The 24055-nt window shown below is 55.1% G+C and overlaps 1 protein-coding gene across 3 annotated transcripts in view; it reads left to right on the forward strand.

Moving 5' to 3' along the window:
- The window catches only part of ZC3H18 (zinc finger CCCH-type containing 18), a 63520-nt gene that overhangs the window by 32796 nt on the left and 6669 nt on the right, over positions 1 to 24055 (forward strand). For all 3 annotated transcript variants that reach the window (XM_057492973.1, XM_036924224.2, XM_036924225.2), the window contains exons 4-10: positions 1476 to 1624; positions 1934 to 2026; positions 2302 to 2459; positions 5249 to 5366; positions 6476 to 6744; positions 21582 to 21773; positions 22434 to 22559. In XM_057492973.1, the coding sequence (XP_057348956.1) occupies positions 1476 to 1624; positions 1934 to 2026; positions 2302 to 2459; positions 5249 to 5366; positions 6476 to 6744; positions 21582 to 21773; positions 22434 to 22559 (1105 nt within the window). The remainder of the gene's footprint in view (positions 1 to 1475; positions 1625 to 1933; positions 2027 to 2301; positions 2460 to 5248; positions 5367 to 6475; positions 6745 to 21581; positions 21774 to 22433; positions 22560 to 24055) is intronic.

Genomic DNA, 24055 nt, shown 5'->3' on the forward strand with positions numbered 1-24055 from the left:
AGACAAATGCTGGGCATAGAAGCCACAGGGCATAAATCTGCAAAGAAGTAAAAAGCTAACCTTTTCAAACAATATGGCTTCTCTCTCACTTACCAACTTTACATTTCCCTGTATGGCCCCGGAAGATGGCTGGTTAGCCAGAGACGGGTCAGATTCCTCAAGGGAGGAACAACCTAAGACAGGCACAGTCGCAGGGGGGCCATCAGGTGAGAAATTGGGGATCAACAGAGGTGAGGCTTAGAACCTCACCCCCCCTGTTTTGAGAGAAATCTTCTGCATCCGTGGATGTTTTGTTTCCCTTGTCTAGCTTGGATTAATACTTAGTTTATAGGCACAGACCTGATCATCTACATTTGCCCTCTTACAGCACTAAACTATGTTTTCTACCTTTATCTTGCATCTACCTACCGCTTCAGCATTTTACTTAAAAAATAATAATAATAATAATAAGGGAGAAATGTGGGATTCACATATAAATCAAGTATAAAAATCAAACGAATAATCATATCTGACTTGATTGTTTATAGTTCATGATGCGTGATCAAAACCGAAAGTTTCTGTGATATGACTGCCCTTGCACTGTTCACCATGTAAGAACTTGTTCACCATGCTTCAGAAGATTGGAGATTGTTGAGAATTAGGCTTGGGATTGATTAATGATTGTGCATTGAGTCCCCTATACAGAATTTTATTGTTGTGAACAACCATTTGATCAATAAATATGAGAGATGCCCTCTCAAAAAAAAAAAAAAAGAAATAAGTTGCGGTGACTTGGCAGGCTTGGGATAGGAGACATTCCGACTCACAGGGCTGGCGGAGCGCCTTGGACAACCGGCAGACTTCTGACGTGCATGCTGCCCAGGGATTTGTGTCTCAGTACGAGTGAGGTTTTGAGTCTGAAAAGCAATTGTGTCCAGTAGCTGTGAGCTTCCCAGGCTGCAATGCCCCCTGAGCAGGGAAACCCCAGAGCAGACGCCTCTGGGCGTCTGGAAAGTGCTCAGACTTTTCTGTGTCTATGAGGAAAGGAACGATTCGCATAGTGACTCGGGAACAGGGGCCCTGTCTCCCCTAAAACTCGGCCCCAGCCACGTACAGAGCCCTTAGGAAGTGCTGCTCACAGGAAGCCTCCTGGCCGAGGGTCTGCTCAAGACCTGTGAGGCCACCTGCCTTGAAACTTGAGTGTATGCAGAGCAGGGCTTCAGGTGTGAGCGGTGAGCCCGTACACTTGCACAGCTGACCTGGCCTTGTGGGCGGAGAGTGCAGTGGGGACCTGGGGGCCTTCTCAGGCGCTTGCTCATGCATGTGGTGGGTGGCGAGGTAGCTGGGTGCCCTCGGCACACTGTCTGGCCTGCCACCAGCCCTCAGGGCAGCTGCTCCTGGTTCTGACCCTGGGCTGCCGCACAGGCAAAGCCTCAGGAAGCTGACCACATGCTCTGCCTTACAGACCCATTCTGACCTGACTTCTGTCTCCATAGGGAACTGCACCTGGGGAATGAATTGCAGGTTTATACACCCTGGCGTCAACGACAAGGGCAACTACTCCCTCATCGCCAAAGCCGAGCCCTTCCCGCCTAATGGTGCCCCACCTCCAGGGCCTCACCCACTGATGCCTGCCAGCCCTTGGGTGCGTGGATGCCTCTTCTCTTTCATTGCTAGCCACTCAGCCCCTAAACTGCTGTGAATCTCCATTAACACGCCTTGTGTAAAAGGTGTTTCTGTGGCATCACAGAGGTGCCTTCCAGATGCTTCCGCTGTCTCTGCACAGAGGTGATCCTAGCCTCAGGCCAGGCAGCATGTCTGTGGACAGAGTGAGGCTTGGAGGAAAGAGCAGGCCAAGTGTGGCCAACTCCTGTTTCACTGGCGTCCACTCCTCTGTCTGCTCGTGGATATTAAAGTCTTGCCTCCTCAGCTTGTCTCCTCTTGTCTCTAACAGGGCGGGCCGGTAGTGGATGAGCTTCTGCCTCCGCCCCCTCCGGAGCCCCCCACCGAGAGTGCCTGGGAACGAGGACTCCGGCACGCCAAGGAGGTAACAGCGTCCCGCAGAAACCAGGGAGGTGCCAGCAGTGGTCCTCACACAAAACTAGGGCTTTTTGATCCAGAGGCGGTGACCAAAAACTCAGAAAAGCCTCTGACGTGAGGCGTGTGTTTGTGATACCTTTGAGGAGCTACGGAACAGTGTCTGTCTCTCTGAGGCATGCTCGGTCATGACACAGCGCAGGAGGCTCATAGGTCACACCAGGATAGGGTTCCCCGAATTTCTCCTGGTGGCTAGTGTTGACTTCTTTCCTCTTACAATGGCAGGTTTTAAAAAAAGCAACCATTCGAAAAGAACAGGAGCCTGATTTTGAAGAGAAAAGGTTTACGGTGACCATTGGTGAAGATGAACGGGAATTTGACAAAGAAAATGAAGTTTTCCGAGATTGGAATTATCGAATCACAAGGGATGTCAGAGACACAACGTAAGGAATGGTTCTGCCCCTTTCTTCCCCTTTGAGAGAGAGTTAAGTTGTGCCCAGCTGTGGGGCGTGCCCTCTGGAGAGCATCAGGGAGACTTCCCAGGTGGGTGGGGGCTGATGCCCAGCCGCTCTCCCTGGACCGGGCTGACACCCCCGAGACCGTGTCAGACTTCCTGCACTTGACTTTCCCTAGTTTCTGCTTCTGTGGAGGGAAGGTTTTAGCTCAGTGCCAGGGCCATGACTGAGAGGGGCTTCCTGTGAGCTCTGGGAGTTTGTGCAGCTGTTCCTGAAACCCCAGGAGCCCCATAAGTCTCGGCCTCCCCACCTCCCCAAGTGACCAGGAACCGTCCAGGATCATGGTGGGCATGGCCCCTTCTGTGGTCAGTGCTGTGTGCACTGTTTCTTCTCCCAGACACATCGCTTGTCTTTTAACACTGATCACAGAGGAAGTGCCTGTGGTTGAAAGACATGTCAGTTCTTCAGAAGCTGCGACATGAAGTGCGGCCCTCCCCTCGCTCCCTTTCCTGGGAAGGGTCTGCCCTCGCCTTGCCCATGGGGAGGACACGGGCCTGAGCGGCCAGGGCAGGGTGGGCTCCGGCCGTGGGCCAGCACGCAGTGCAGTCAGGGTCCAGGCCAGCTTCAGCACCCTCTTAGGCTGGAGCAACACTTGGTGTGTTTACATTTGCTACTGGGAAGTGACAATTGCTAGTTTCTGGCTGAAATGACAGTAAAAGGTACAGAGAAAGGAACACATATGAAGCTTGTGTTTCAGGGTTCAGTCGGGTTGACCTGGACCCACCAGGCTGTCTCAGGCCTCTCATCCCGTGTCACCACTGTGCTTCCTGCTTGCGGAAAGGAGAGGAGGTTTCTAGTCAGAATGTGAAGGGATAGATTTAAAGACATAATTAAAACTGACATTTTCTAATGCTGGCATGTGGAAACAGGGTTAGATCACAGACAGGAGTGAGAGTCAGGCTGCTTCTGCTGGTCACCGTGGCACCCAGCCCCACGCACGCCTCGAGGCCTCAGGGCGGAGCTGCTGCCTGCCCAGCATGCTGCAGAGCACCGAGGTCCTGCTCCGACTGGGGTGACCGAGCCTGGGAGGAAAAGTTTCCGAGCCTTGGCTCCCAGGATAGCGGCTTCCCATCCTGGCTGGAGCGGGGGCCTTGAACATGCGCCTGATGGGGAGCAGCCTGCAGACCTCGTTCTGCAGCGTGCTCGTCGGCCTCGCCGAATGAACCCCAGGCCCTGCCCCACCCCAGGTTGGCTGCCAGGCTGATGCTGGCATCTTCTCAGCCATGTGGGGGGGATGCTGGCATCTTCTCAGCTGGGCAGGGGGTATGCTATGGGACTAGCCTTACAGCCAGGTTTCTGCTTGTGTTTCATTCGCTTTTTCAACATGTGCTGTGAGTCAGAAGTCACTGGGAGCTTTTGTGGCATTCATATGCCAGGCCCCTCCCAGACCTGGTAAGTCCAGACCTCTGGGAACCAGGAGAGCCTCAGCTATTTCTCTTGTCCCTGGGGGTCCACTCAGCAGAGGAGACCACCTGGCTGTGTTAACGAGAGCATTTCACAGGACGAGCTGTGTAGGTGACTGTAGAAGCAGGACAAGAGGTAGCAACTGCAGGAGGCACTGCTGCCCAGGGCCAGGGAAACCCCGGACACCAAGCAGGGGACACTGCCCGCTCTACAGGCCTGGGGAGGGGAGGGAAGTGTCACTGCAGAGCGAGTGCCCCTTCTACCCTGGCCCCTGTGGCCTCCCTGGAGCAGCTGGCAGAGCAGGGTGCACTCTGCAGAGAGAGCGGGAGGGTGGCTGGGCTGTTTCACCCCTCCACCCATGTGTCCCCTTGTGTGCTGGGCCTCCTCCGTTCCCATGGCATCTAAGGGGGCATCTCATCTGCCCACCATGTTTCGCCTTGTCTTGCATGGCTCTATTTCCCGGTGAACTTGGGGATCAGCTTCTGTAGCTGTTGGCAAAAAAACTCATTGGTGTGTTTGTTGGGACTGACCTAATTGTAAGCGAGTCGGGAGAGCTGACTGCCTGGCAATGTCCACTCACCCCATCCATAGGTGAGAAATGTCGTGTCATTTATTCAGGCATGCTTTTATGTCTTTCAAGAATTTAATTTCCCCAAATAGGTTCTGCACATTTCTGGCTAACTGTATTTTTGTTCCCAAGTAGTTTGCTTTCTTGCCATCATAAATGAGATTTGCTCTGCTGTCTCCTAACTGGTCATGTGGTACACCAACGTGCTGGTTTCTGTACGTTTCTCTTTCTCCACCACCCCGAGAGTGCTTCTGACTGGATGGCCTTTAGGGAGCCTGGTTTTCAGGCATCTACCCTTCAGTTTGCCAGTTGAGATCACGTGGATCTGTTTGCCACTCCGCCTCTCCCAGACTCCTCCGGCCTGATCACATGGCCAGCACATGGCGGGTCCTTGTGGAGGCCCAGCAAACCTCCCCGCCTCCTCCTGGGCTCACAGAAATGCCTCCTCCTTTCCCACTTACAGGCTGCTGGCTCTGGTTCTAAAGTGTATGTGTGTATTTCCTACATTAAGAAAGTATCATTGCCTGATTGCTTGTGGATTTTCATCAGGAACGGGTATTGAATTTTTGTCATGGACATTTTCATTAATGTATGTAGTATATTAATGAATTTCCTAATGAACCCTTGCTTTCCCTGAATAAATCCCACAAGTCATGGTGTATTATGTTCTCGGTTTGTCGATTCTGTTCACTAACATTTTAATATTTGTGCGTGAATGATCCTAATTATTCCTCACCTTTTTCAGACTGGAACCTTATGCGGATCCTTACTATGACTATGAAATAGACCGGTTCTGGCGCGGGGGGCAGTATGAGAATTTCAGAGTGCAGTACACAGAAACAGAACCCTACCACAATTACCGGGTGAGTCACGGCTCTGGTGTTCACATCTGAAGTGCATTGATCAGTTTGTTAAAATTGTCGTGTTTTTATTTACAGGACTTTTTATGGGCTTAACTGTGTCAGCACAGGGATTAATTTCAATCCCAAATTGACTGGAGAACTGATTCAGATTAAACTAGTGATGATTGAAACAGAGACTTTTTTGGGTTTATCTGTGTTCTTGCTTTGGTTTTGCCTGTCGAGTCACTGACACAAGTCTGCCGGGGACCGTGATCCCCCCCTTGGAGCTCATTCTTCTTTCATGCCCCTTAGTAATTGCATTTATAATTGTCCTGCCATTGCCGTCCTGTCCAATAAACCAAGTGAGTACGTTCCTTTAGGCCTCTGCCAGCCACGCCTTGTTGGTCTCGTGGCAGACTGTTCTAGATCAGCATTTCTCTGAGGGTTCCGTGTTCATGAATACATGAGCTTGAGCCTTCGAGGGCCTCGTCGCAGTGCTTCCAGAGTGCTGTGAACAAGCCGCGGCCAGGAGGGGCCAGGCAGAGGCAGGCAGCCGTTTGCGCTCTGACTTGTAGGACAGTGGGAAGTTCAGGACCAGGAGGAGGTGCCTGGTGAGCTTGTGGAGAGGGCCCTGGCTGCCCGCCCGCCCCCCTGCCCCCGGAGCGCACATTCCTGGCTGGGGCGCGACTGCAGGGCCGCGGTGCCTCGGCGGGGCTGGCGGGGCAGGGCAGGGAGCCTGAAGGCAGGAGGGACCTGCCGCCCGCGGGTCGGTGTGAAGTGACCGCGCTGCCTCCGCGGCCCGTGCCGGGTGCCGGGTGCCGGGTGCCGGGTGCACGCCCCGCGCCGCAGCGCGGGCACAGCCGTAGGGCAGGCACGGGAGCTGCAGCTCCGGCGGCCCCGCCCAGCAGCGGCGCGGGCGCTGCGGGGAGCCGCGCGTGGGGGGCGCTGCGCCTGCCGTGCCCCGGCCGCCCCGGCACCCGCGCACCCGCCTGCCGTGCCTGGGGTCGCTCACCGGGCACACCGCCTCTGGGGATACCCGCTGTGTTTCAAGGGAGAGACTTGGGCCCGCCCGCCCCGCGTGCGCTCGCTGTTTGCCGGGCCTCTCACCGCCGCGCTTGGCTTTCCGACAGGAAAGGGAGCGAGAGCGCGAGCGGGAGAACCGGCAGCGGGAGCGCGAGCGGGAGCGGGAGCGGGACCGAGAGCGGGAGCGCCGGCAGCGGGAGCGCGAGCGGGAGCGGGAGCGCGAGCGGGACAAGGAGCGGCAGCGGCGGAAGGAGGAGTGGGAGCGGGAGCGGGCCAAGCGCGACGAGAAGGAGCGGCAGCACCGCGACCGCGACCGGGACAAGGAGCGCGAGAAGGAGAAGGAGAAGCCGAGGCCGCGCTCCCCGCAGCCGCCCAGGTAGGAGGGGGGGCCTCGGGGCTGCGGGCTGTGCGCGCCCTGGGTGCGCCGTGCAGGTGCGCGGGGGGGGGGGCGGCTCCGGGGCTCCCCGCAGCCCTTGTGGACGTCTGTGTGGCGGAGGGGCGCCGGGTCAGCGCGGGTGGCCCTGGTAAGCAGACCCAGAATCGGGCGGAGTCGGTGTTCTCCTCCAGCTGTGTAACCGTGCAGCGCGCCCCAAGAGCGCAACTTTAACGGCATGTAGGACGTGCACAGTTGTGCTGCAGTCGCAAGTTCAAACCACTTTTGTCCCCATCGCCAGCCATTCCCCCTTTCCCGGAATGCCCCCGGCCTTACTGACAGTCACTGACCCACCGCCTGTGATGGGCTTATTTACTCTGCGCATTTTGTATGTGGAATCATACGCTGTGTGGTCCTCCGTAAGTGGCTGCTGTCACTCATCACGGTGCTCCCCGGGATTCTCAGCATGACGCCGTGCCAGCGCCTCATCCCGCTGTGTGGCCTCATAATACTCCACCGCATGATGTACAGCATTTTGCTTATCTCCTTGTCCACTGGTGGACATTGAGGTTGTTTCTACCTTTTGGCTGTCATGAGTGTGAGCATTGCTCTGTATTTTTGCATGGGCATAGTTTTCATTTCTCTTGTGCATACATTTAGGAGTGGAATTGCTGGATCATGTGGTAAACATATTTAATCTTTTGAGGAACTGCTGGATTTTTCCAAACTAGCTGCACCATTTTACAGTCCCACCAGAAATGTGTAAAGATTCCAGGCTCTTCCCCTTCCTTTACCAGTACCTGTTCTCTGTCCTTTTGATGATGGCCATCCTAGTGGCTGTGAGATGGCATCTCGTGGTGGCTTGGACCGTTGCCCTCTGATAGTTAGTGACACATTTTCATTTGCTTACTGGTCGTCCGTGTGTCTTCTTGGAGCAGTGTCTGTTCAGGTGCCCCTTGTTGAATTCGGTTGTCTTTGTTATTGAGTCCTAGGAGTTCTTTGTGCATTCTTGGTACAAGTTCCTTATCAGATACCTAATTTGCAAATACATTTTCCCATTCTGCAAGTTGTCATTTCACTTTCTTGAGCTGTCCATTTTCTTTTTCCTTCATCTTTTTCTTTAAAAGAAAGACTCTTTTCCCCCCCCAGCTTTGCAGGGGTACAGTTGACATGTAACATTGTATAAAGTGTAAGGCGTACGATGTGATGGTCTGATCCACATACATAGCAGGATGAGCACCACATTAAGATTGGTGAACACCAGCATACCCTCACATAATTACCTTTTTTCTGTGTGTGGCGGTAAGATTTAAGATCTATTCTCTTAGCAACTTTCAGCTACACGGTATGAGTAACTCTAGTTACCATGCTGTACATTGGATCTAAAAACTTAACTCATTTTATAATTGGAAGTTTGTACCTTTGACCAACACCTCCCCTTTATCTCTCCAGAAGCACATGGCAACTGCCATCCTGCTGTGTGTCTATGAATTTGGCTTTTTTAGATTCCACACATAAGTGAGGGTCAAGAGTCCTTCTCTGCCTGACTTACTGCACTTGGCATGATGCCCTCCATGTCCGTCCATATCCTCCCAAAAGGCAGGATGTCCTTTTTACGGCTAAATAGTATTTATGGCTAAGCCTACACTACATCTTCTTTACCTGTTCACTCATCAGTGCACACCTGAGGCTGTTTCCAAGCTGGGGCTGCCGGGAGCAGTTCCGTAGTGAACGTGGTGGGAGCAGGGAGAGCTCTGAGTAGTGGCTTCGCCTCCTTTGGATACAACGCCCACGAGTTGGACTGCTGACCATGTGGAAGTTGTATTTTAAATTTCTTAAGGAGCTTCCATGCCATTTTCCATAGTGGCTGCATCACTGATGTTCCCGCCACCATGCACCAGAGTTCTCTTTCGTGCACGTCCATGCCAGCACAGGTTACTTCTCATCTTTTTGAGAGCAGCCACTCTGAGAGGTGGGAGGTGATTCTGCACTGTGGTTCTCACTGGCGTTTCCCTGAAACTTAGTGGTGGTGAGTGACTTTCATGTTCCTGTTGGCTGTTTGTATGTCTTCTTCAGGAAAATGTCTAGTGAGGTCCTCTGCCCATTTTTTAATTGGATTGTTTGGGTTTTTGCTGTGGAGTTAAGTGAGTTCTTCCTGTGTTTTGTATATTAACCCCTATTAGATAGATGGTTTGCAGGTAACTTCTCCCTTTCAGGAGGCTGCCTTTTCATTTCCCTTTTCTTGTGCTGCGCAGAAGCATTCTGGTTGGACGTCCCACTGTTTATTTTTGCTTTTGTTGTCTTTGCTTTTGGTGTCAGATCCAAAAAACTTGTTGCCAGAAAAATGACCAACGTCACGGAACTTTTTCCCACTGTTTTCATGTAGGAGTTGTGTGGTTTCAGGTCTTACATTTAAGTCTTTAATCCATTTTGAGTTAACTTTTGGGTATAGAGGACTATTTTGTGTAAGATGGGGTCCGGTCTCCTGTTGCATGGCCTGTATTCCGAGCACCATTTATTGAACGGACTGTCCTGTCCCCATTGTGTGTTCTTACCTCCTTTGTTGTAATTTGCCATATGTGTGTGGATTTATTTTCTGGGCACTCAATTCTGTTCTATTAATCTGTGTGTTTATGCCAGGATGATACTGTTTCAGTTACAATAGCTTTGCAATAGAGCTTGAAATCAGAAAATGTGATTCCTCCAGCTTTGTTCTTTCTCAAGATCGTTTTGGCTATTTGGCGTCTTGATTTAGTTCCATACATACTTTAGGATTGTTTTTTCATTTCTTTGAAAAATGCCCTTGGAACTTTGATAGGGATGGCACTGAGTCCACAGGTGGTTTGGGGTAAAATGGACATTTTAATAATACTAATTCTTCCAATCCACAAACATGGAATACCTTTCCATTTATTTGTATCATGTTCAGTTTCATCAGTGTCTTGTAATTTTCAGTGTACATATCTTTCACCTCCTTTGTTAAATTTCTAGTTATTTATTATTTTTAATGTACCTGTAAATGGATATTTGTAAATGAGACTGTCTTTTCTTTTTCAAATCATTCATTGTTCAAAAATGCAGCTGCTTTTTGTATGTTGATTTTGTGTCCCTTAACTTTACTGAATTCCTTTATTTCTAACAGTTTTTTGGTGTATGAAACCAGGCTCTCATCTCTACCTCCTGTCCTCTTGAGTAGACAGCTCCTTTCCTGGGTGCAGGTGTGTTTCTGAAAGTGAATATCGGGACTGTGGTCATCCGTGCTATTTGTGACTGTGGCAGGACACTTAGTTTATGATACTTGCCCATTGTGACTACACTCTTCATCCTCTAGACTGCAACGAATTGACTTCCACAAATTTGCTGTTATTTCCTTCATTCTTTGCTAACATAGGGTGAAGTGATGTTCTTAAAGAACATTCAGGGTAAATCACTTACTTTAGATACACTGAGATCATCCGTTTTTTTAAAACTGCTTTGATGGGTCTTCTTGTGTTCCAGCAATCACTCTCATGTTATCTTGAAATTTGAAAGGAAATTTCCATCCATTTGAATGGAAAAGCCTGATTTTGGTCTTTCTGTTGTTGATCCCTTTGAAGCCCCTTTTGGTGCAGGCCCCTTCCCCTGAGATGCGCAGCAGGCCAGGATGGACTAAGTCCTGGGGCTGCACTGGGGGCCCTACTGGAAGGATAAGGCCCCATACCCTCCTGCTCCCCCTGCAAGGCTCTTTACTCATCCCCTACCTCTGCTTGCCTGTTGCCCTTTCAAAATGTGCCCCTGGAGGGCACCATGGTCTCACTGCCATCTCAACCCGGCAGAGAGCTGGTGCTCACAAGCACTCGAGGGCTGTCACGAGGGAGTGCTGCATTTTTACCCTGTGTGAGTGTTGAGGGCTTGATAGAATTGCAGGCTGAGTTCTGCAAACAGAACAGACTTAGCCCACTTTCCAGATCCATTAAACAGCTCTGAGTTCATGCACCTCCAGACCCCTGGTCTTGGGAGCAGATAAGGATGGGCAGGTGGCACCTAAGATGTCACTCAGCCATGGCACTCTGGCTTCTTGAGCTGCATCAGCAAGTCCACTTCTGTGGTTTTGTGGTTTACGAGCATAAGCCCTGGCCACGAGCCCCCTTCTCAGTCCTGCAAACATGTCCTGCTCGTTCCCAAGAAGCCAGGCAACTCTCACATCAAGTGTCTGCTTTCTAGCTCAGGGACACCCTTCCACACACGTGTGCTTTCAGAGAGTTACTGAAGGGCAGCTGCGCCGGCAGCTGTGCTTCCTGCCTGTGGGGCAGGTGCCCGTCCCATGTGCATTGTATTTTCTGAGCTGCCCACTCTCCCCAGAGGAAGACATGTATGGATCCAGAAAGAGTGTTTTGAAGGCAGCAGTAGTGACGGGCTTGGCCCCAAGCAGCAGAGCCCCGAGGAGAACGGGCTCCAGACCCTCCGTTTACACAGCAGAGATGCTCAGTGAGGAGAGGGGACAGGGAGAGCCCAGCTGGGCCAGCAGGCGAGGCCCAGACCCTGGACCAGAGGAATTCTTAAAGTCAGATACAGCGTTTCTCGCCAGACTAGGCAGGTCTGCTCTGCCGCCCGTGTCAGGCTGGTCTGTTCCCCTTCGGCCCGTGTCCCCTCCTTTTCTTCCCACAGTCTCCCTTGTGCTCCTGGGCACCCCTGCCCCCAGCACCTGCTGCCACCAGCAGAGCTGGGCACCCCCTGTCCCTTGGGCTAGACCAGTCTGTCTCGTGGTCCGAGAGTATCTTGAACCCTGTCTTTGATCAGCCCAGCTAGAACCCCGCCAGCCCCAGTCCCGGCCTGCAGGGCAAGGGTTCCCCCAGAGCAGAATATCCAGCACGGCCCTGTTTCCTTTCCCTTGGATCAGCCAGAGCCGGCGCGGCCTTCTTCGGAAGGTGGCTGGATTTCCCGCAGTAATACTTCTGCACGACCTCCCTTGGATGGAGGAGCTTGTTTATTTAGCCTTTGACTCATTGGGAAGATTGTTCTCACATCAAGTGGAAGCTGACGTGATCGGCCGGGAAGGGGCCAGTCGGGAAGCTTTCCTTCAGCCCCTGGGAGGGACTCTGTGCAGCGGGCCCGGCCGGCCTGCGGGGTGGGGGTGGCCCTTCTGTTTCGCTGCTACTGCAAGAGCTCCTTCAACCCCAGCACCTCGTTCCCCGGAAGGGCGGCACAGGCACCGAGGCCAGTAGCGGGTGAGCCGGGTGCCCTGGGAGAGCCTCCTCTGGGTTTCTCACGGGCCTCTCTCGACACCTCGTAGGTTAGACGTGGTGTCACTGCGAGCGATTTTTGTCACTCTGCGTCCTGCTTGTCCTCTTGTAACTGCATCTTTTGAGACCTTTTACGCACTCCCGTCTCTGGTATTTTTACGTTTGAGCAGAGGCTTGAACCCACTCCGGAGAGTACAGTCGGGGTGGTCCCTGTGGGGACACCTGCCCCCCGTCTGCACTGCCAGCCGCTGGGTGGCCCTCCCACAGGCCTGCAGTGGTAATCAGGATGCGCTGTGGCGCACGCAAGCCTCACTTCTAGGTACAGGTGGAATTGGCCCTTCTTGGAGGACTGCCCAGACCACTGTCATCTCTAAAGCTGTTGAGCCACAGCTCCAGGGTTGCAGAGGCATGTCGTCCCCTCCTAGGAGACCTGCCCGTCCTCCTGCGGTGGCAGGGGCCTGGAGCCTGGCTTTCCCCTGAGGGAGCGCCCATCACCCCCAACTGCCAGAGCCTCGTATGTGCCTGTCGGGGTGGCTGTGTGACTGCTGTCGCTGCCCTCTGATTTGCCTGTCTCCTTTGGAGCTGCCCCAGGGTCCATGTGGGTTTGGGGAGGCAGACTCAGAGGCTTTGTGACACCCTCATGAGGCAGAGAACCACTGCTGTAGACTCACTTTGAGGCAGGCCGCTGGCTAGGGAGGTGGCCTGCGGGCCGCTCGGCCGCCCTGCGTCCTGCCCGCCCAGGCCTGTCCTTGGGGCTGAGGCTGCGGGCCTCCTGCCTCACTAAGAAGGGCGACGGTCTGTGGGACTTGGCTGTCTTTTTGGCAAAAATACCTGTCGGGTGACCCTGTGCTCTGATGGCTTCCTCCTCCTGTCCCCTTGAGCGCAGCCGCCTCTCGGCGCTGCCCAGGCAGGTGCCACTCTGCTCACTTTCCTCTGCCTCGCCTCCAGGCAGTGGCAAGTCACCTCCCGTTGGTGCTGATGTGCACATCTCGTGGCGGGCCGCATGGGCGGCACTGTGACTGTCCCGTGTCTGCTCGCTTACGCCTGGACCCTGTGTGGTGTGGCACACCTTCGCTGACCCTGAGGGCACCAGACAACCACACACAGATGTGCCTGCTCGGCGTGGGTGGCAGGTGTCCCTGGCCCCCCCTCCCACACACACCCCAGCTGTCATCACACGGCATAGGGCTCCCTGAGGAGCCAGGAGTGCAGAGATTCCCAGAGTCGGGTCCCCAGCACTCAGGCTCAGCCTTAAAGCAGCAGCTGGTCTTTCCGTTAGCTCAGAAGACACTCCCCTGAGAATCTACTGAACATCACGTTACTCTCCGAGCGCCCCCTCCGGGCCGGCCGTCCTCAGCAGGCGCTGAGAAAGTCATCCCGCCCAGGCATCGAGAGGGGGGTGTTCCGTGTCCTGTTCTCGGCTTAGGGACTGTGTACCGTGGAGTTGTCCAGAAGGTGGCCGGCTGAGAAAGCAGGAAGACAGCTAGATAGAGAGCGCCCACTCCTGTGCTCAGCTCTGTGTCGATGGCTGGTCTCCTGGTTCCTGTCTGTAGGAATGAGATAAATGCAGCTGGATCCAGGGAGAGTCCTGAGTTAGGCAGAAGCCTGGCTGAGCCTGTTCGGACGTTGCTGTGCAGTGGCAGCTGTGCGTTCATAGCAGGGTCAGGGTGGGGAGCAGAGGACTGGCAGGAGGGGCCCCCACACGGGGCTCGTGCTCTTGGAAATGTGAGGAAATGGGTTTGGGTGACAAGCCCTCACCGCTGAAGCAGAAAGTCACAGTGACACTTGCCCACCACTTGAACCAGTGCAGGTGTCCTTCTGCTCACCTGGAGGTGGAGGTGTCAGTGGGGACGGAAGCGTTGTCTCTGGTGGCAGTTAATGTCTCCCTCAGGCTTCCCTTGCTTGTGATTCGGTTCAGTGTGTTTTCAAAAACCTGAAGATGAAGGTGACGGGCTTCCTGGAAGAGCAGCCATCCATGGTGCAGAGGGATCAGTCACCAGGCCCCTGGGAAGCTCTGCTCCTGCAGACACCATCAGCCAGGACCCTGGGAGTTTGCTCTGTGCTCCCTGTTGAGCAGCTCGTTTGGCATGCGCTGCTAGCCTTCTGCTAGGCCCCATGTGGGCGCCAAGTTGAGAAACATCAACAGGAGATAGAAGTTGCATCCCAGTCCTGTGTATGGAGGTCCTAAGAAAGGGCCAGCCGTTGTGGGGGAGGTGGAGTAGGGGATAGAGCCAGCTGGGTGGGTCCGAAAACTAGTGACAGTCCTGGACAGGCACGTGCAGGGCCTCCACACAAGGTGGGCGCTGCAGAGGGATGGGTTGAGTCTGGGCTCAGGCCTCAGCAGGCTGGCACCACCCAGGCATGGTGGGAATGGGAGCCACCCACCACTGGTGGCACTTGCGCAGGGAGGGACATGGCTGCCGTGCGCACTTGAGAGCTGCCTGGAGGTGCCTGTGGGCTGGGTGGGAGGGGCTGCTCAGGTCCAGGAAAGGGGCGGGGTAGCCGCCCTGTCCGGGCCACGGGCCTGAGCTCAAGAGTCTTGGGCAGTTTCTGTGCAGTTTTAGGGGACATGAGCCTGCCCCGCCAAGCCTCCCTGACTGAACTAGGAGAGAGCCACTGTGGCATGGGCACTGCGCTCCTCCAGCCTGGGGTCTGAGCAGGGTTAGTCAAGAGAAACCTGTGTGCTGTGAGTTCCCTTTCCTGTGTCTTAATTAGATTGGTCAACCCAGCGACTAGAAAAGAGCCTTCATTGTTTCTCCCTTTTCTGTCTCTGACCCCAAACTGGCAGCTGCTCAGGTTGGAGTTTCCAGACACCCTTGCATCACTGGCACTTCGCACCTCTGGCCTTTGATGTCAGCGTGGGCAAGTTGTGAGTTGGCTTAGGGCCCCTTTGTTGTGTTATGCTCTGACGTCTGCGTGTGACAGTCACGGTACAGCCAGCCTTTGCCCCATGGAGCCTCTCCTGTGGCCTTGAACAGAGGACGGGGCCTGGAGCCCAAGGCTGTGTTGTAGCTGCCCTGGGCAAGGCACTTCCTGGGCTTCTGTACAGAGGGCTCCTGCCGCCTCCGGGCTGTCTGCCCTGGGCCCTCCCGCACAGCCATCTCCACCCCGACCGCCAGGTGGTTGGTGCTGCCAGCAGGCAGAGGGCTTGGAGACATGCTGTCCCTGCGTAGGTGCGGTCATCCATCTGTTTAGCTGTCTACCTAGGTTCCGGGGTCTGTCAGGCTCTCACCGCAAGAAGGCCCCAGCGTGGCCCCACCCCGGAGCCCAAGAGCAAACTGGTGTGGCCGCCTTGGGACCTAGGTCATAGGCCCTGTGGGCAGGGGTTCTGGTCACCAGGATTTTTACTCTAGTTGCTGTTCCCTCACCAGCTGGGTTGTGCTTAGCTTCCTGATTCATGCAGTGCAATGCCTCCCGCAGCCCCTGACGGTGTCAAGCGTAGAGACCGTGGAGGCCCGGGCGGAGGACTCAGCGGGAGTGGCTGTGCACCTCAGTCAGTGGGCAGGGACTCCTTTCTCCTTCAAGGTCCCTCAAGAGATGAGAACACGTCACCAGAGCCAGTTATTAGTGAGACTCCTGAGAGTGTGTGCTAGGCAGCAGTGCTAAAATATTTCCTTTGAAAAAATAGAAATTTTTTTGAACATTTGGGGTGTTCTCTGTAATAATATAAAACATGATGATTTAGGTAAGTTTGGGAAACTTTCTGACAGATAGAGAAAAGTAAGGAAGAAAAGATGGCCTAGACGTGACATCTGGACAGCCTGGCCACGCCGCCCCAGGCGCCCCCCGCCGCCTCCGTGCGGGGACGCCCCTGACCTTGCTCTCCCCTGGCCTGCGCCCGTCGGTGTGTATGAGCCCTTCTCCCCAGCAGAACTCTGACGAGCGCCTCTGAGCAGTCGGCCATTCTTCCCAAACACCTGCCGTTGAATCACTGATTTAGGTTCTGCCTCCAGGTCTGAAGCCCTTCCTTCTGGTTTGGGTCCCCAAATGTGGGGGACAGGGCTCATTAACACCTGGGCATATCTGGTGACACATTTCACAGTGATCCCTAAACTTTATTCTTGTGCCACCTGTGTGATTTTCTATATCCAGGTACCACCTACACTATTTATTTGTATTTTCTTAATCTTTCCACTTTTTAAACTTCAGTACATTTTAAAAAGAAATTCTATGCTATTATCATAAGGCAAACACCAGATCATTTATCCTGGTGAGTTGCTGTAGAAATAAAGCCAAGAATAAAAACTGTTTCTGTCCTAAATAAAGGCAGGACCCCATTTTGCCCTGTAGGGAGCATGGACTGGCTGACCAGGACCCCTTGTCTCCCGGGCCTGGGCTGGGCCTCCGGAGGGCAGGTGGCTCCAGGTCGGCTCCGGTGGTGACGGCGGTGCTCAGGTCCACCCATGGCCTAGACCAGAGGCTGGGAGGCCTTACGGGCACTGCCAGGCCTGGGGTATTGTTAAAGGGGCCCGACTCGTCTTAAAACCTGTCGCTTACGTCCAGAGTGAGAGTCTTCCTGGAGGACATGCTGACTCTGAAAGCAGTGGAGGCCTCCGGTGGCCGCCGTCTGCAGCCTCCGGTGGCTTCATGTCCATGCTCTGTTGGCGAGCGGGGACAGCATTTCCTCCTTGCCCGTCACCACAGCAGGAACTTTCTGCCCTGTCATGGCTCCATCATGAGTCAGATCTCAAGTTCTGTTTCTCTCTCCCTGTGCTGGAAGGACTGCTGGTTGACAGAGCAGGGCCATTCTGATGACCGGTGAGAACCTGGTGACCGCTGCTCCCTTTTCCTGTCACGTTGTAGAATGAGAATAGCGCAGGAAGTGGAAAGATGAAAGCAGCTCTCAGGTGGCTCGAGACGGGTCAGAACCACCCGACGGGTCTCCCTTCACTCCTGGATCGCTTTTCCAGGAACATGCTGCTAACCTTACGTGGCAGGAGTTCTCAGGGCTCAGGGCCAAAATAATAAGGATGTTATGCCTCTACATAGCGTGCCCTTAGGGCAGTTTTAAACATTGGGTGTCGCTCCTGGTGTAGGACTCTTAGCAACTGGCAGGCTTGAAACTTGCTAGTTGGCGGGTTGATTGGCCAGACAGTCTTGAAAACACCAACAGGCACTGTTTTTTAATGCTGTGAGGTGACACACCTAGACGCTGGTCCCAGCGAGCCAGGCATGAGCCATGCTGAGGTGCTCCGGATGGAGAGTCCACAGTACCTGAAACTCTGCCCCAGAAAGGCAGGGCCTTTTAGGAAGAAAACTGTCTCCCTTTGCTGCCACCCACGAGAGGAAACACGAGTAAACGCAAGGGCCGTGAGTCAGCTCAGTGACACTCTGCTGCCAAGTCCAGTGGGCTCGGGGGCAGGGTCTGACAGTGTGGCTAAGGTCTTCTGTGGCTAAACGCAGGCAGGACGTACCAACAAATCTTCGAAAATCAAGAGTATTGGGAATTTTAACTATGTGGATCTCTCTGCAGGTATGATCCTAGAATGAGAGTAGACAGACTAATAGAGCAAGTACCGTCAGTACAGAAAACCTGGCCTACCAGTGCTGTGGGAATAGTCATCAGAGAACAGATGCAGGTCCTCCCCCACCCCAGATACTCCACCCCACGCCAGATACTCCACTCCCCACACCAGATACTCCACCCCCCACGCCAGACACTCCACCCCCCACGCCAGATACTCCACCCCACGCCGACACTCCACCCCCCCCACGCCAGATACTCCACCCCACGCCAGATACTCCACCCCCCACACCAGATACTCCACCCCACGCCAGATACTCCACCCCCCACCCCAGATACTCCACCCCACCCCAGATACTCCACCCCCCACGCCAGATACTCCACCCCCCACGCCAGATACTCCACCCCACGCCAGACACTCCACCCCCCACGCCAGATACTCCACCCCCCACGCCAGATACTCCACCCCCCACGCCAGATACTCCACCCCACGCCAGACACTCCACCCCCCACGCCAGACACTCCACCCCACGCCAGACACTCCACCCCACGCCAGATACTCCACCCCACGCCAGATACTCCACCCCACGCCAGATACTCCACCCCCCACGCCAGACACTCCACCCCACGCCAGACACTCCACCCCACGCCAGATACTCCACCCCACGCCAGATACTCCACCCCCTACGCCAGATACTCCACCCCATGCCAGACACTCCACCCCATGCCAGATACTCCACCCCACGCCAGACACTCCACCCCACGCCAGATACTCCACCCCACGCCAGATACTCCACCCCACGCCAGACACTCCACCCCACGCCAGATACTCCACCCCCTACGCCAGACACTCCACCCCACGCCAGACACTCCACCCCACGCCAGATACTCCACCCCCTACGCCAGATACTCCACCCCACGCCAGACACTCCACCCCACGCCAGATACTCCACCCCCCACGCCAGACACTCCACCCCACGCCAGATACTCCACCCCACGCCAGATACTCCACCCCCTACGCCAGATACTCCACCCCATGCCAGACACTCCACCCCATGCCAGGTACTCCACCCCACGCCAGACACTCCACCCCACGCCAGGTACTCCACCCCACGCCAGACACTCCACCCCATGCCAGGTACTCCACCCCACGCCAGACACTCCACCCCACGCCAGATACTCCACCCCCCACGCCAGACACTCCACCCCACGCCAGATACTCCACCCCACGCCAGATACTCCACCCCCTACGCCAGATACTCCACCCCATGCCAGACACTCCACCCCACGCCAGGTACTCCACCCCACGCCAGACACTCCACCCCACGCCAGATACTCCACCCCACGCCAGACACTCCACCCCCCACGCCAGATACTCCACCCCATGCCAGATACTCCACCCCCCACGCCAGGTACTCCACCCCCCACACCAGATACTCTACCCCCCACCCCAGATACTCCACCCCACGCCAGGTACTCTACTCCCCACGCCAGATACTACACCCCACGCCAGATACTACACCCCCACCCCAGATACTCCACCCCCCACGCCAGATACTACACCCCACGCCAGATACTACACCCCCCACGCCAGATACTCCACCCCACGCCGGATACTCCACCCCATGCTGTTTACTCCACTGCACGCCAGATACTCCAACGCACACCATTTACTCCCACACGTTATACCTCATATACATATTCTGTATCTAATCTCATGCTCTATGTCACACCGTGTTTTATGTACCAGATAGATTTGATTATTGAAAACACTATGCTGTATATATATGTCAAACACCATCAAGCACAACTAGAAGCAAATAGCCTGTGGAAAATAAAATACCAGTAAAGGGCCGTATCCTTCACATGTGACGAGCTTACTGGACAGCTGGCCAAGAGCAAGACGACAACCGAAATGCACGGGTCTAGGGCACAAGGGTGGGGCCTGCCAGCCATGGGAAGTGCCGCCGGACGCACACGGGCCCTGTTTCTCCTGTGGTCGTGGGGCTTGGGGTTGCTTTTGTCTGGCTGGTACTTGTGGGGGTCACAGGCAGGAGCCCAGAAGTGTTGACAGGGAGCTAAAGTGGCATCCTCCCCCTGCTGGGAGAGCGTAAGTAGGTGTCATTCACGGGAAAGGCACTCTAGACTTTCCCAAGAGCCTGCAGAATGTTCGTCTCCTCTGGCCCACTGATTCTACTTCTTAGGGACTTACCCTTAAAACACAAGATGTCCGTGAAGATTTATTATAAAGGGTCACTTTAAAGTTAGAAACAGCAAACAGTAAAGAAATGTTCAGATTTTGTAACATCTGGCAGTGATTTATCACACAGTTCAGAAAGACTGTCTCCACAAGTGGACGATGCTGGAAGGAGAGAGCCCCACCGCCAGCCACACAGCCACCAGGCAGGTCCCAGTTGTATTGAAAGTGAGTGTGAGCGCACATGTGAGTGTTCACTGTGGAAATAAAAGTTGAAGGGGAATGCAGAGGTGCTGAACGTTGGCTGTCCCTGGAAAGCAAAATAGCAGGATTTTTATTTCCTTGATTTCACTTTATATATTTTCTAAAAATTTTAGCAATCATGTAATTCTTTAATTAAAAAATGGCTGTCAAAGGGCAAGCAGTTACTCCCATATGAAACTGCTGTGCAGTGAATAGCCAAGATAGGAAGAAACCTAAGTGTCCATCAGTAGATGAATAAAGAAGATGTGGTACATATACACAATGGAATACTATTCAGCCATAAGAAACAGATCCTACCATTTGCAACAACATGGATGGAGATAGAGGGTATTATGCTCAGTGAAATAAGCCAGGCGGAGAAAGACAAGTACCAAATGATTTCCCTCATCTGTGGAGCATAAGAACAAAGCAAAACTGAAGGAACAAAACAGCAGCACAATCACAGAACCCAAGAAGGCACCAGCGGTTACCAAAGAGGAGGGGTGAGGGAGGGCGGGTGGGAGGCAGGTAGAAGGGGATTGAGGGGTGTCATGATTAGTACACATGGTTGGGGGGGTCATGGGGAAGACAGTGTAGCACAGAGAAGGCAAATAGTGACTCTGGCGTCTTACTACACTGATGGACAGTGACTGCAGTGGGGTATGGGGGGAACTCGATAATATGGGTGAATGTAGTAACCAAATTGTTTTTTATGTGAAACCTTCATAAGAGTGTATATCAATAATAAAAGAAAAAAAAGAAACTGCTGTGCCTTGTACAGGGCCTGCACTTTGGCTTAAGTGCGAGTGTTTTGTCTGTGTTTCCTTGTGGTGCAGGGCACCCTGTCTTGGTGTTGAGCCTTCTCCCAAGTTCTGCTGAGCCCTCGCTGCCGCTTTCTGTCCACCCAGAGCTCTTGTGCAGGGGTGAGGGGCTCACCCGTTCAGGGCCTGGTCGCCCCGCCGCCTGCCTCCCTCCTGGGAGGACTCTGCAGGGCAGGACCTTCTCACGGTCAGGCCCTGCTCTGTTTCTCGTCTGCCTGCCTGTACCCACCACTCAAGTAGCCACTCTGGAACTGGGGAGAAATTTCTGGCCGGGCCTGGCCGGCTCTCCGCACTAGCCCACAGCCCTCGGTCTTGGCACTCGGTGATTGGCTCTTCTGTAGGAGCACCTGTACCTCTCGTCTGGGCTCCTGTCTCCTCTCTGGGCATTTGAGCACGACGTTCTCTGGGTGGACCAGACTAGTCTCTTTAAACCTAAGTCAGAGAATGAGGGAATGATGTTTAATTGCTAGCATTTGAAACAAAAAGTACCTTATCCCCCTTTAATTTTGTAAGTATTTCTTGCACACCTGTTATGTGCCAACTCTAGAGAGAACGTGTTGGACAGGGCCGACCCCATCCCCGCCCTTCACAGAGCTTGTGTGGTGGGGAAGATGGGACCTCAAGGAGGGACGTACACCCGACAAGTGGTGAGGTCCCGAGGAGACGGGTGGGTGCCCCTGGAAAACTTGGGTGTGCGCAGAGGCCGTTCCTGGGGAGCTTGGCCCTCGGGCTTTTGGGGGAGTGGGACGCCTGCCCCCTCTCACGAGGGCCCCTGGCTTCAGGCCTCCTCGGGTAAGTGCGATGTCATAAGCTCCCCTCACTTTCTGCCACTGCGCTGCAGTACTGTCCCGTGGAAGGTGGCCCAAGACTCGCTAACACTGCTGTGATTTCAGCCGTCAAGCTGAGCCACCAAAGAAGGATGCCACCTCTGCAGGGCCCCAGGTGAAGCGGGCAGATGAGTGGAAGGACCCGTGGCGCAGGTCCAAGTCTCCCAAGAAGAAACTTGGGGTATCTGTCTCCCCAAGCCGGGCACGAAGGCGTCGGAAAACATCAGCCTCATCAGCCTCCGCCTCCAACTCCTCCAGGTGAGGAGGCGGCGGGCTCACGGATGCTGTGGAAGCGCTGCGTGGCCGCTGCCTGAGGGTCAGGGCTGAGCGGGCGTGGGTTGAGCAGAGGGTGCTGGGGTGCCAAGGGCAGACATGACTGACTCTCAGAGCCCTGGTGAGGCTTCCCATGCCCACAGGTAGACAGTTCAAGTCAGCCAGGCTGCACACACCCCAGAGCAGAACACAGAGCTGGCCAGGGAGCCAGGGGGAGAGCTCTCTGGAGCCTGGGGGACAGCTCAGGCCCTGCCCTCCCATGAGTCCTTCTGCTCCTGCGAGTGTGGTGCTGGGAGAACAAGCAAGCATGGTGGTGTGGGCAGTGTGAGCTGGTCTCCCCACTGGGAAAGGGGGGGCCAGGCACAGCCTGGGGTGTGGCAGGGACTGTGCGTGTCAGTGGGTCCAGGTGTTTGCCACACGCACAGATGGACCCAGCCCCGTCCACTGGGCACACCTAGCGTCCAGGGCCTGGATTCCCACTGGAGGGGGACTGCACTGTGGCGAGCCCACAGAGGTGTGGGGGCGTGAGCGTGCGTGTCTGGGGGACTGTGTGGGTGTAGCCGTGCCGTCCGCCCGAGGACAGCAGGCTCCGTGCAGCGGGGGAGACCTGGCCTCTCTCCCACACTCCGGCTTCGGGCGCCGCAGGTCATCATCGCGGTCCTCGTCCTATTCTGGCTCCGGTTCGTCCCGGTCCCGGTCCCGGTCCTCGTCCTACAGCTCCTACTCCAGCCGGTCTTCCAGACACAGCTCCTTCTCGGGAAGCCGGTCCAGGTACGTCCCCAGGGGCAGCTGCAGGGAGCTGGGCGTGGTGTCTGAGTTGCCCGACACAGAGCAGAGGCTGGGGGCCTGGAGCGCACACCAGTGCCGGCCTGTTCTGGGTGTGCTACGGTCAGAATTGAGGTGACTCGGGGGTCAGTGAGCTCTGGCCGCTCCCCGAGGAGCAGCAGCGTCCACTGCGGGCCACTGGCCCTGTCTGGAGTGTTCAGATATGGACATTTCTGTCTTCACAGAAAGTTCTACTGGACTGTTCCCAAAAGATCAGAGCACCATGTATACTGCCCACTGAATGTAGGCAAATCTGGGATTTCAGGGAGCTCTTAGCTGTCGCCGGCTGATGGGCGAGCAGGACAGCGTTCCGTCTCCTCGCCCCACTAGCCTTTCCAGCCAGCGCCACCGCCTGTGCCCCTGCCCCCTGTGCCCTGTGCACACGGGGCCGGCACCAGCTGTACGGCGGCCCGCTCCCTCTTTCCCTTCACCCCACTCGGCTAGTCCGAGAGCACAGGGAGGCCTGGGCGTGGAAGGTGGCCTGCGTGGGGCTTTCTTCAGGAACCCAGGGCTCCCTGCACAGCCTCCCCGCCCCCCAGTCACTCCAGTCCCCCTCCCTGAAGTCACAGACGGGGCGCTGCTTCCCCAGAGGCCTCATGGCATTGAACAGAACCACACGGGGGGCATGCAGGTGCCCAGAGACGTACCTGACGCACACATGCGTGCACACGCACACGCTTCTTTGGGAGCAGATGACCGGATGCCCTTGGAGCAGGACTGATCAACCCACCCTGGGGTCCGCGGTGCCCCCTGCCGCCCTGCCTGTAGTCTTACTCTAGGACTGCTGTGGAGAGGGTCAGAATGGCGGGGAAGAGCCCACTGAAGCCACTGAATCTGACCATCAAGTGGACATTGTTAACTGGACAGACCATGAAGCATAGGGCCTGTTTTCCAAGGATGTTAACTCTTTAAGAGCAACAGTTAAGAAAAAGAAGTGGAACTTTTTTCTAGGGGTGTCTAGGTGTCAGCTGTGAACTTGGGACCAGGAGTTTAAGCAGTATCAAGGGGTACAGAGAAGGTGCTGGGTTGGGGGCAGTCAGGGAGTGCTGCCTGTAGGAGGTGAGGTGGAAGACAGACACTGATGAGAGCATCAGTGACAAGAGAAACCATGTGTGTGATTTCATCTGAGAAACAAGGGTGGTGAGCTGTGGGAGGGAGCCGGAAGCCGAGCTGGGAGCGTCGGGGACTGCGGAATCACAGTGTAGCCGGGGAGTTGCCCACCACCTTTTCTCTGTGCGTAGTTGTTGACACAGGAGATGTTGGGAAGAAGTCCAAGCATTGGAGTCCGTCAGGCAGGCCGGGGCAGCTTTTTGGAGGCCCGAGAGCACATTGGTGGGCAAAAGAGCCGGGGTCCAGCTTCGCAGGCTCTGCAGGCCCCTCACAAGGAGTGAGGCATGGCGGGTGGGCTCGGGCAGGCAGGAGGAATGGGCAGGAACCCGGCT

Source organism: Manis pentadactyla, chromosome 15, assembly GCF_030020395.1.
Source record: "Manis pentadactyla isolate mManPen7 chromosome 15, mManPen7.hap1, whole genome shotgun sequence".
Taxonomy (NCBI): Eukaryota; Metazoa; Chordata; class Mammalia; order Pholidota; family Manidae; genus Manis; species Manis pentadactyla.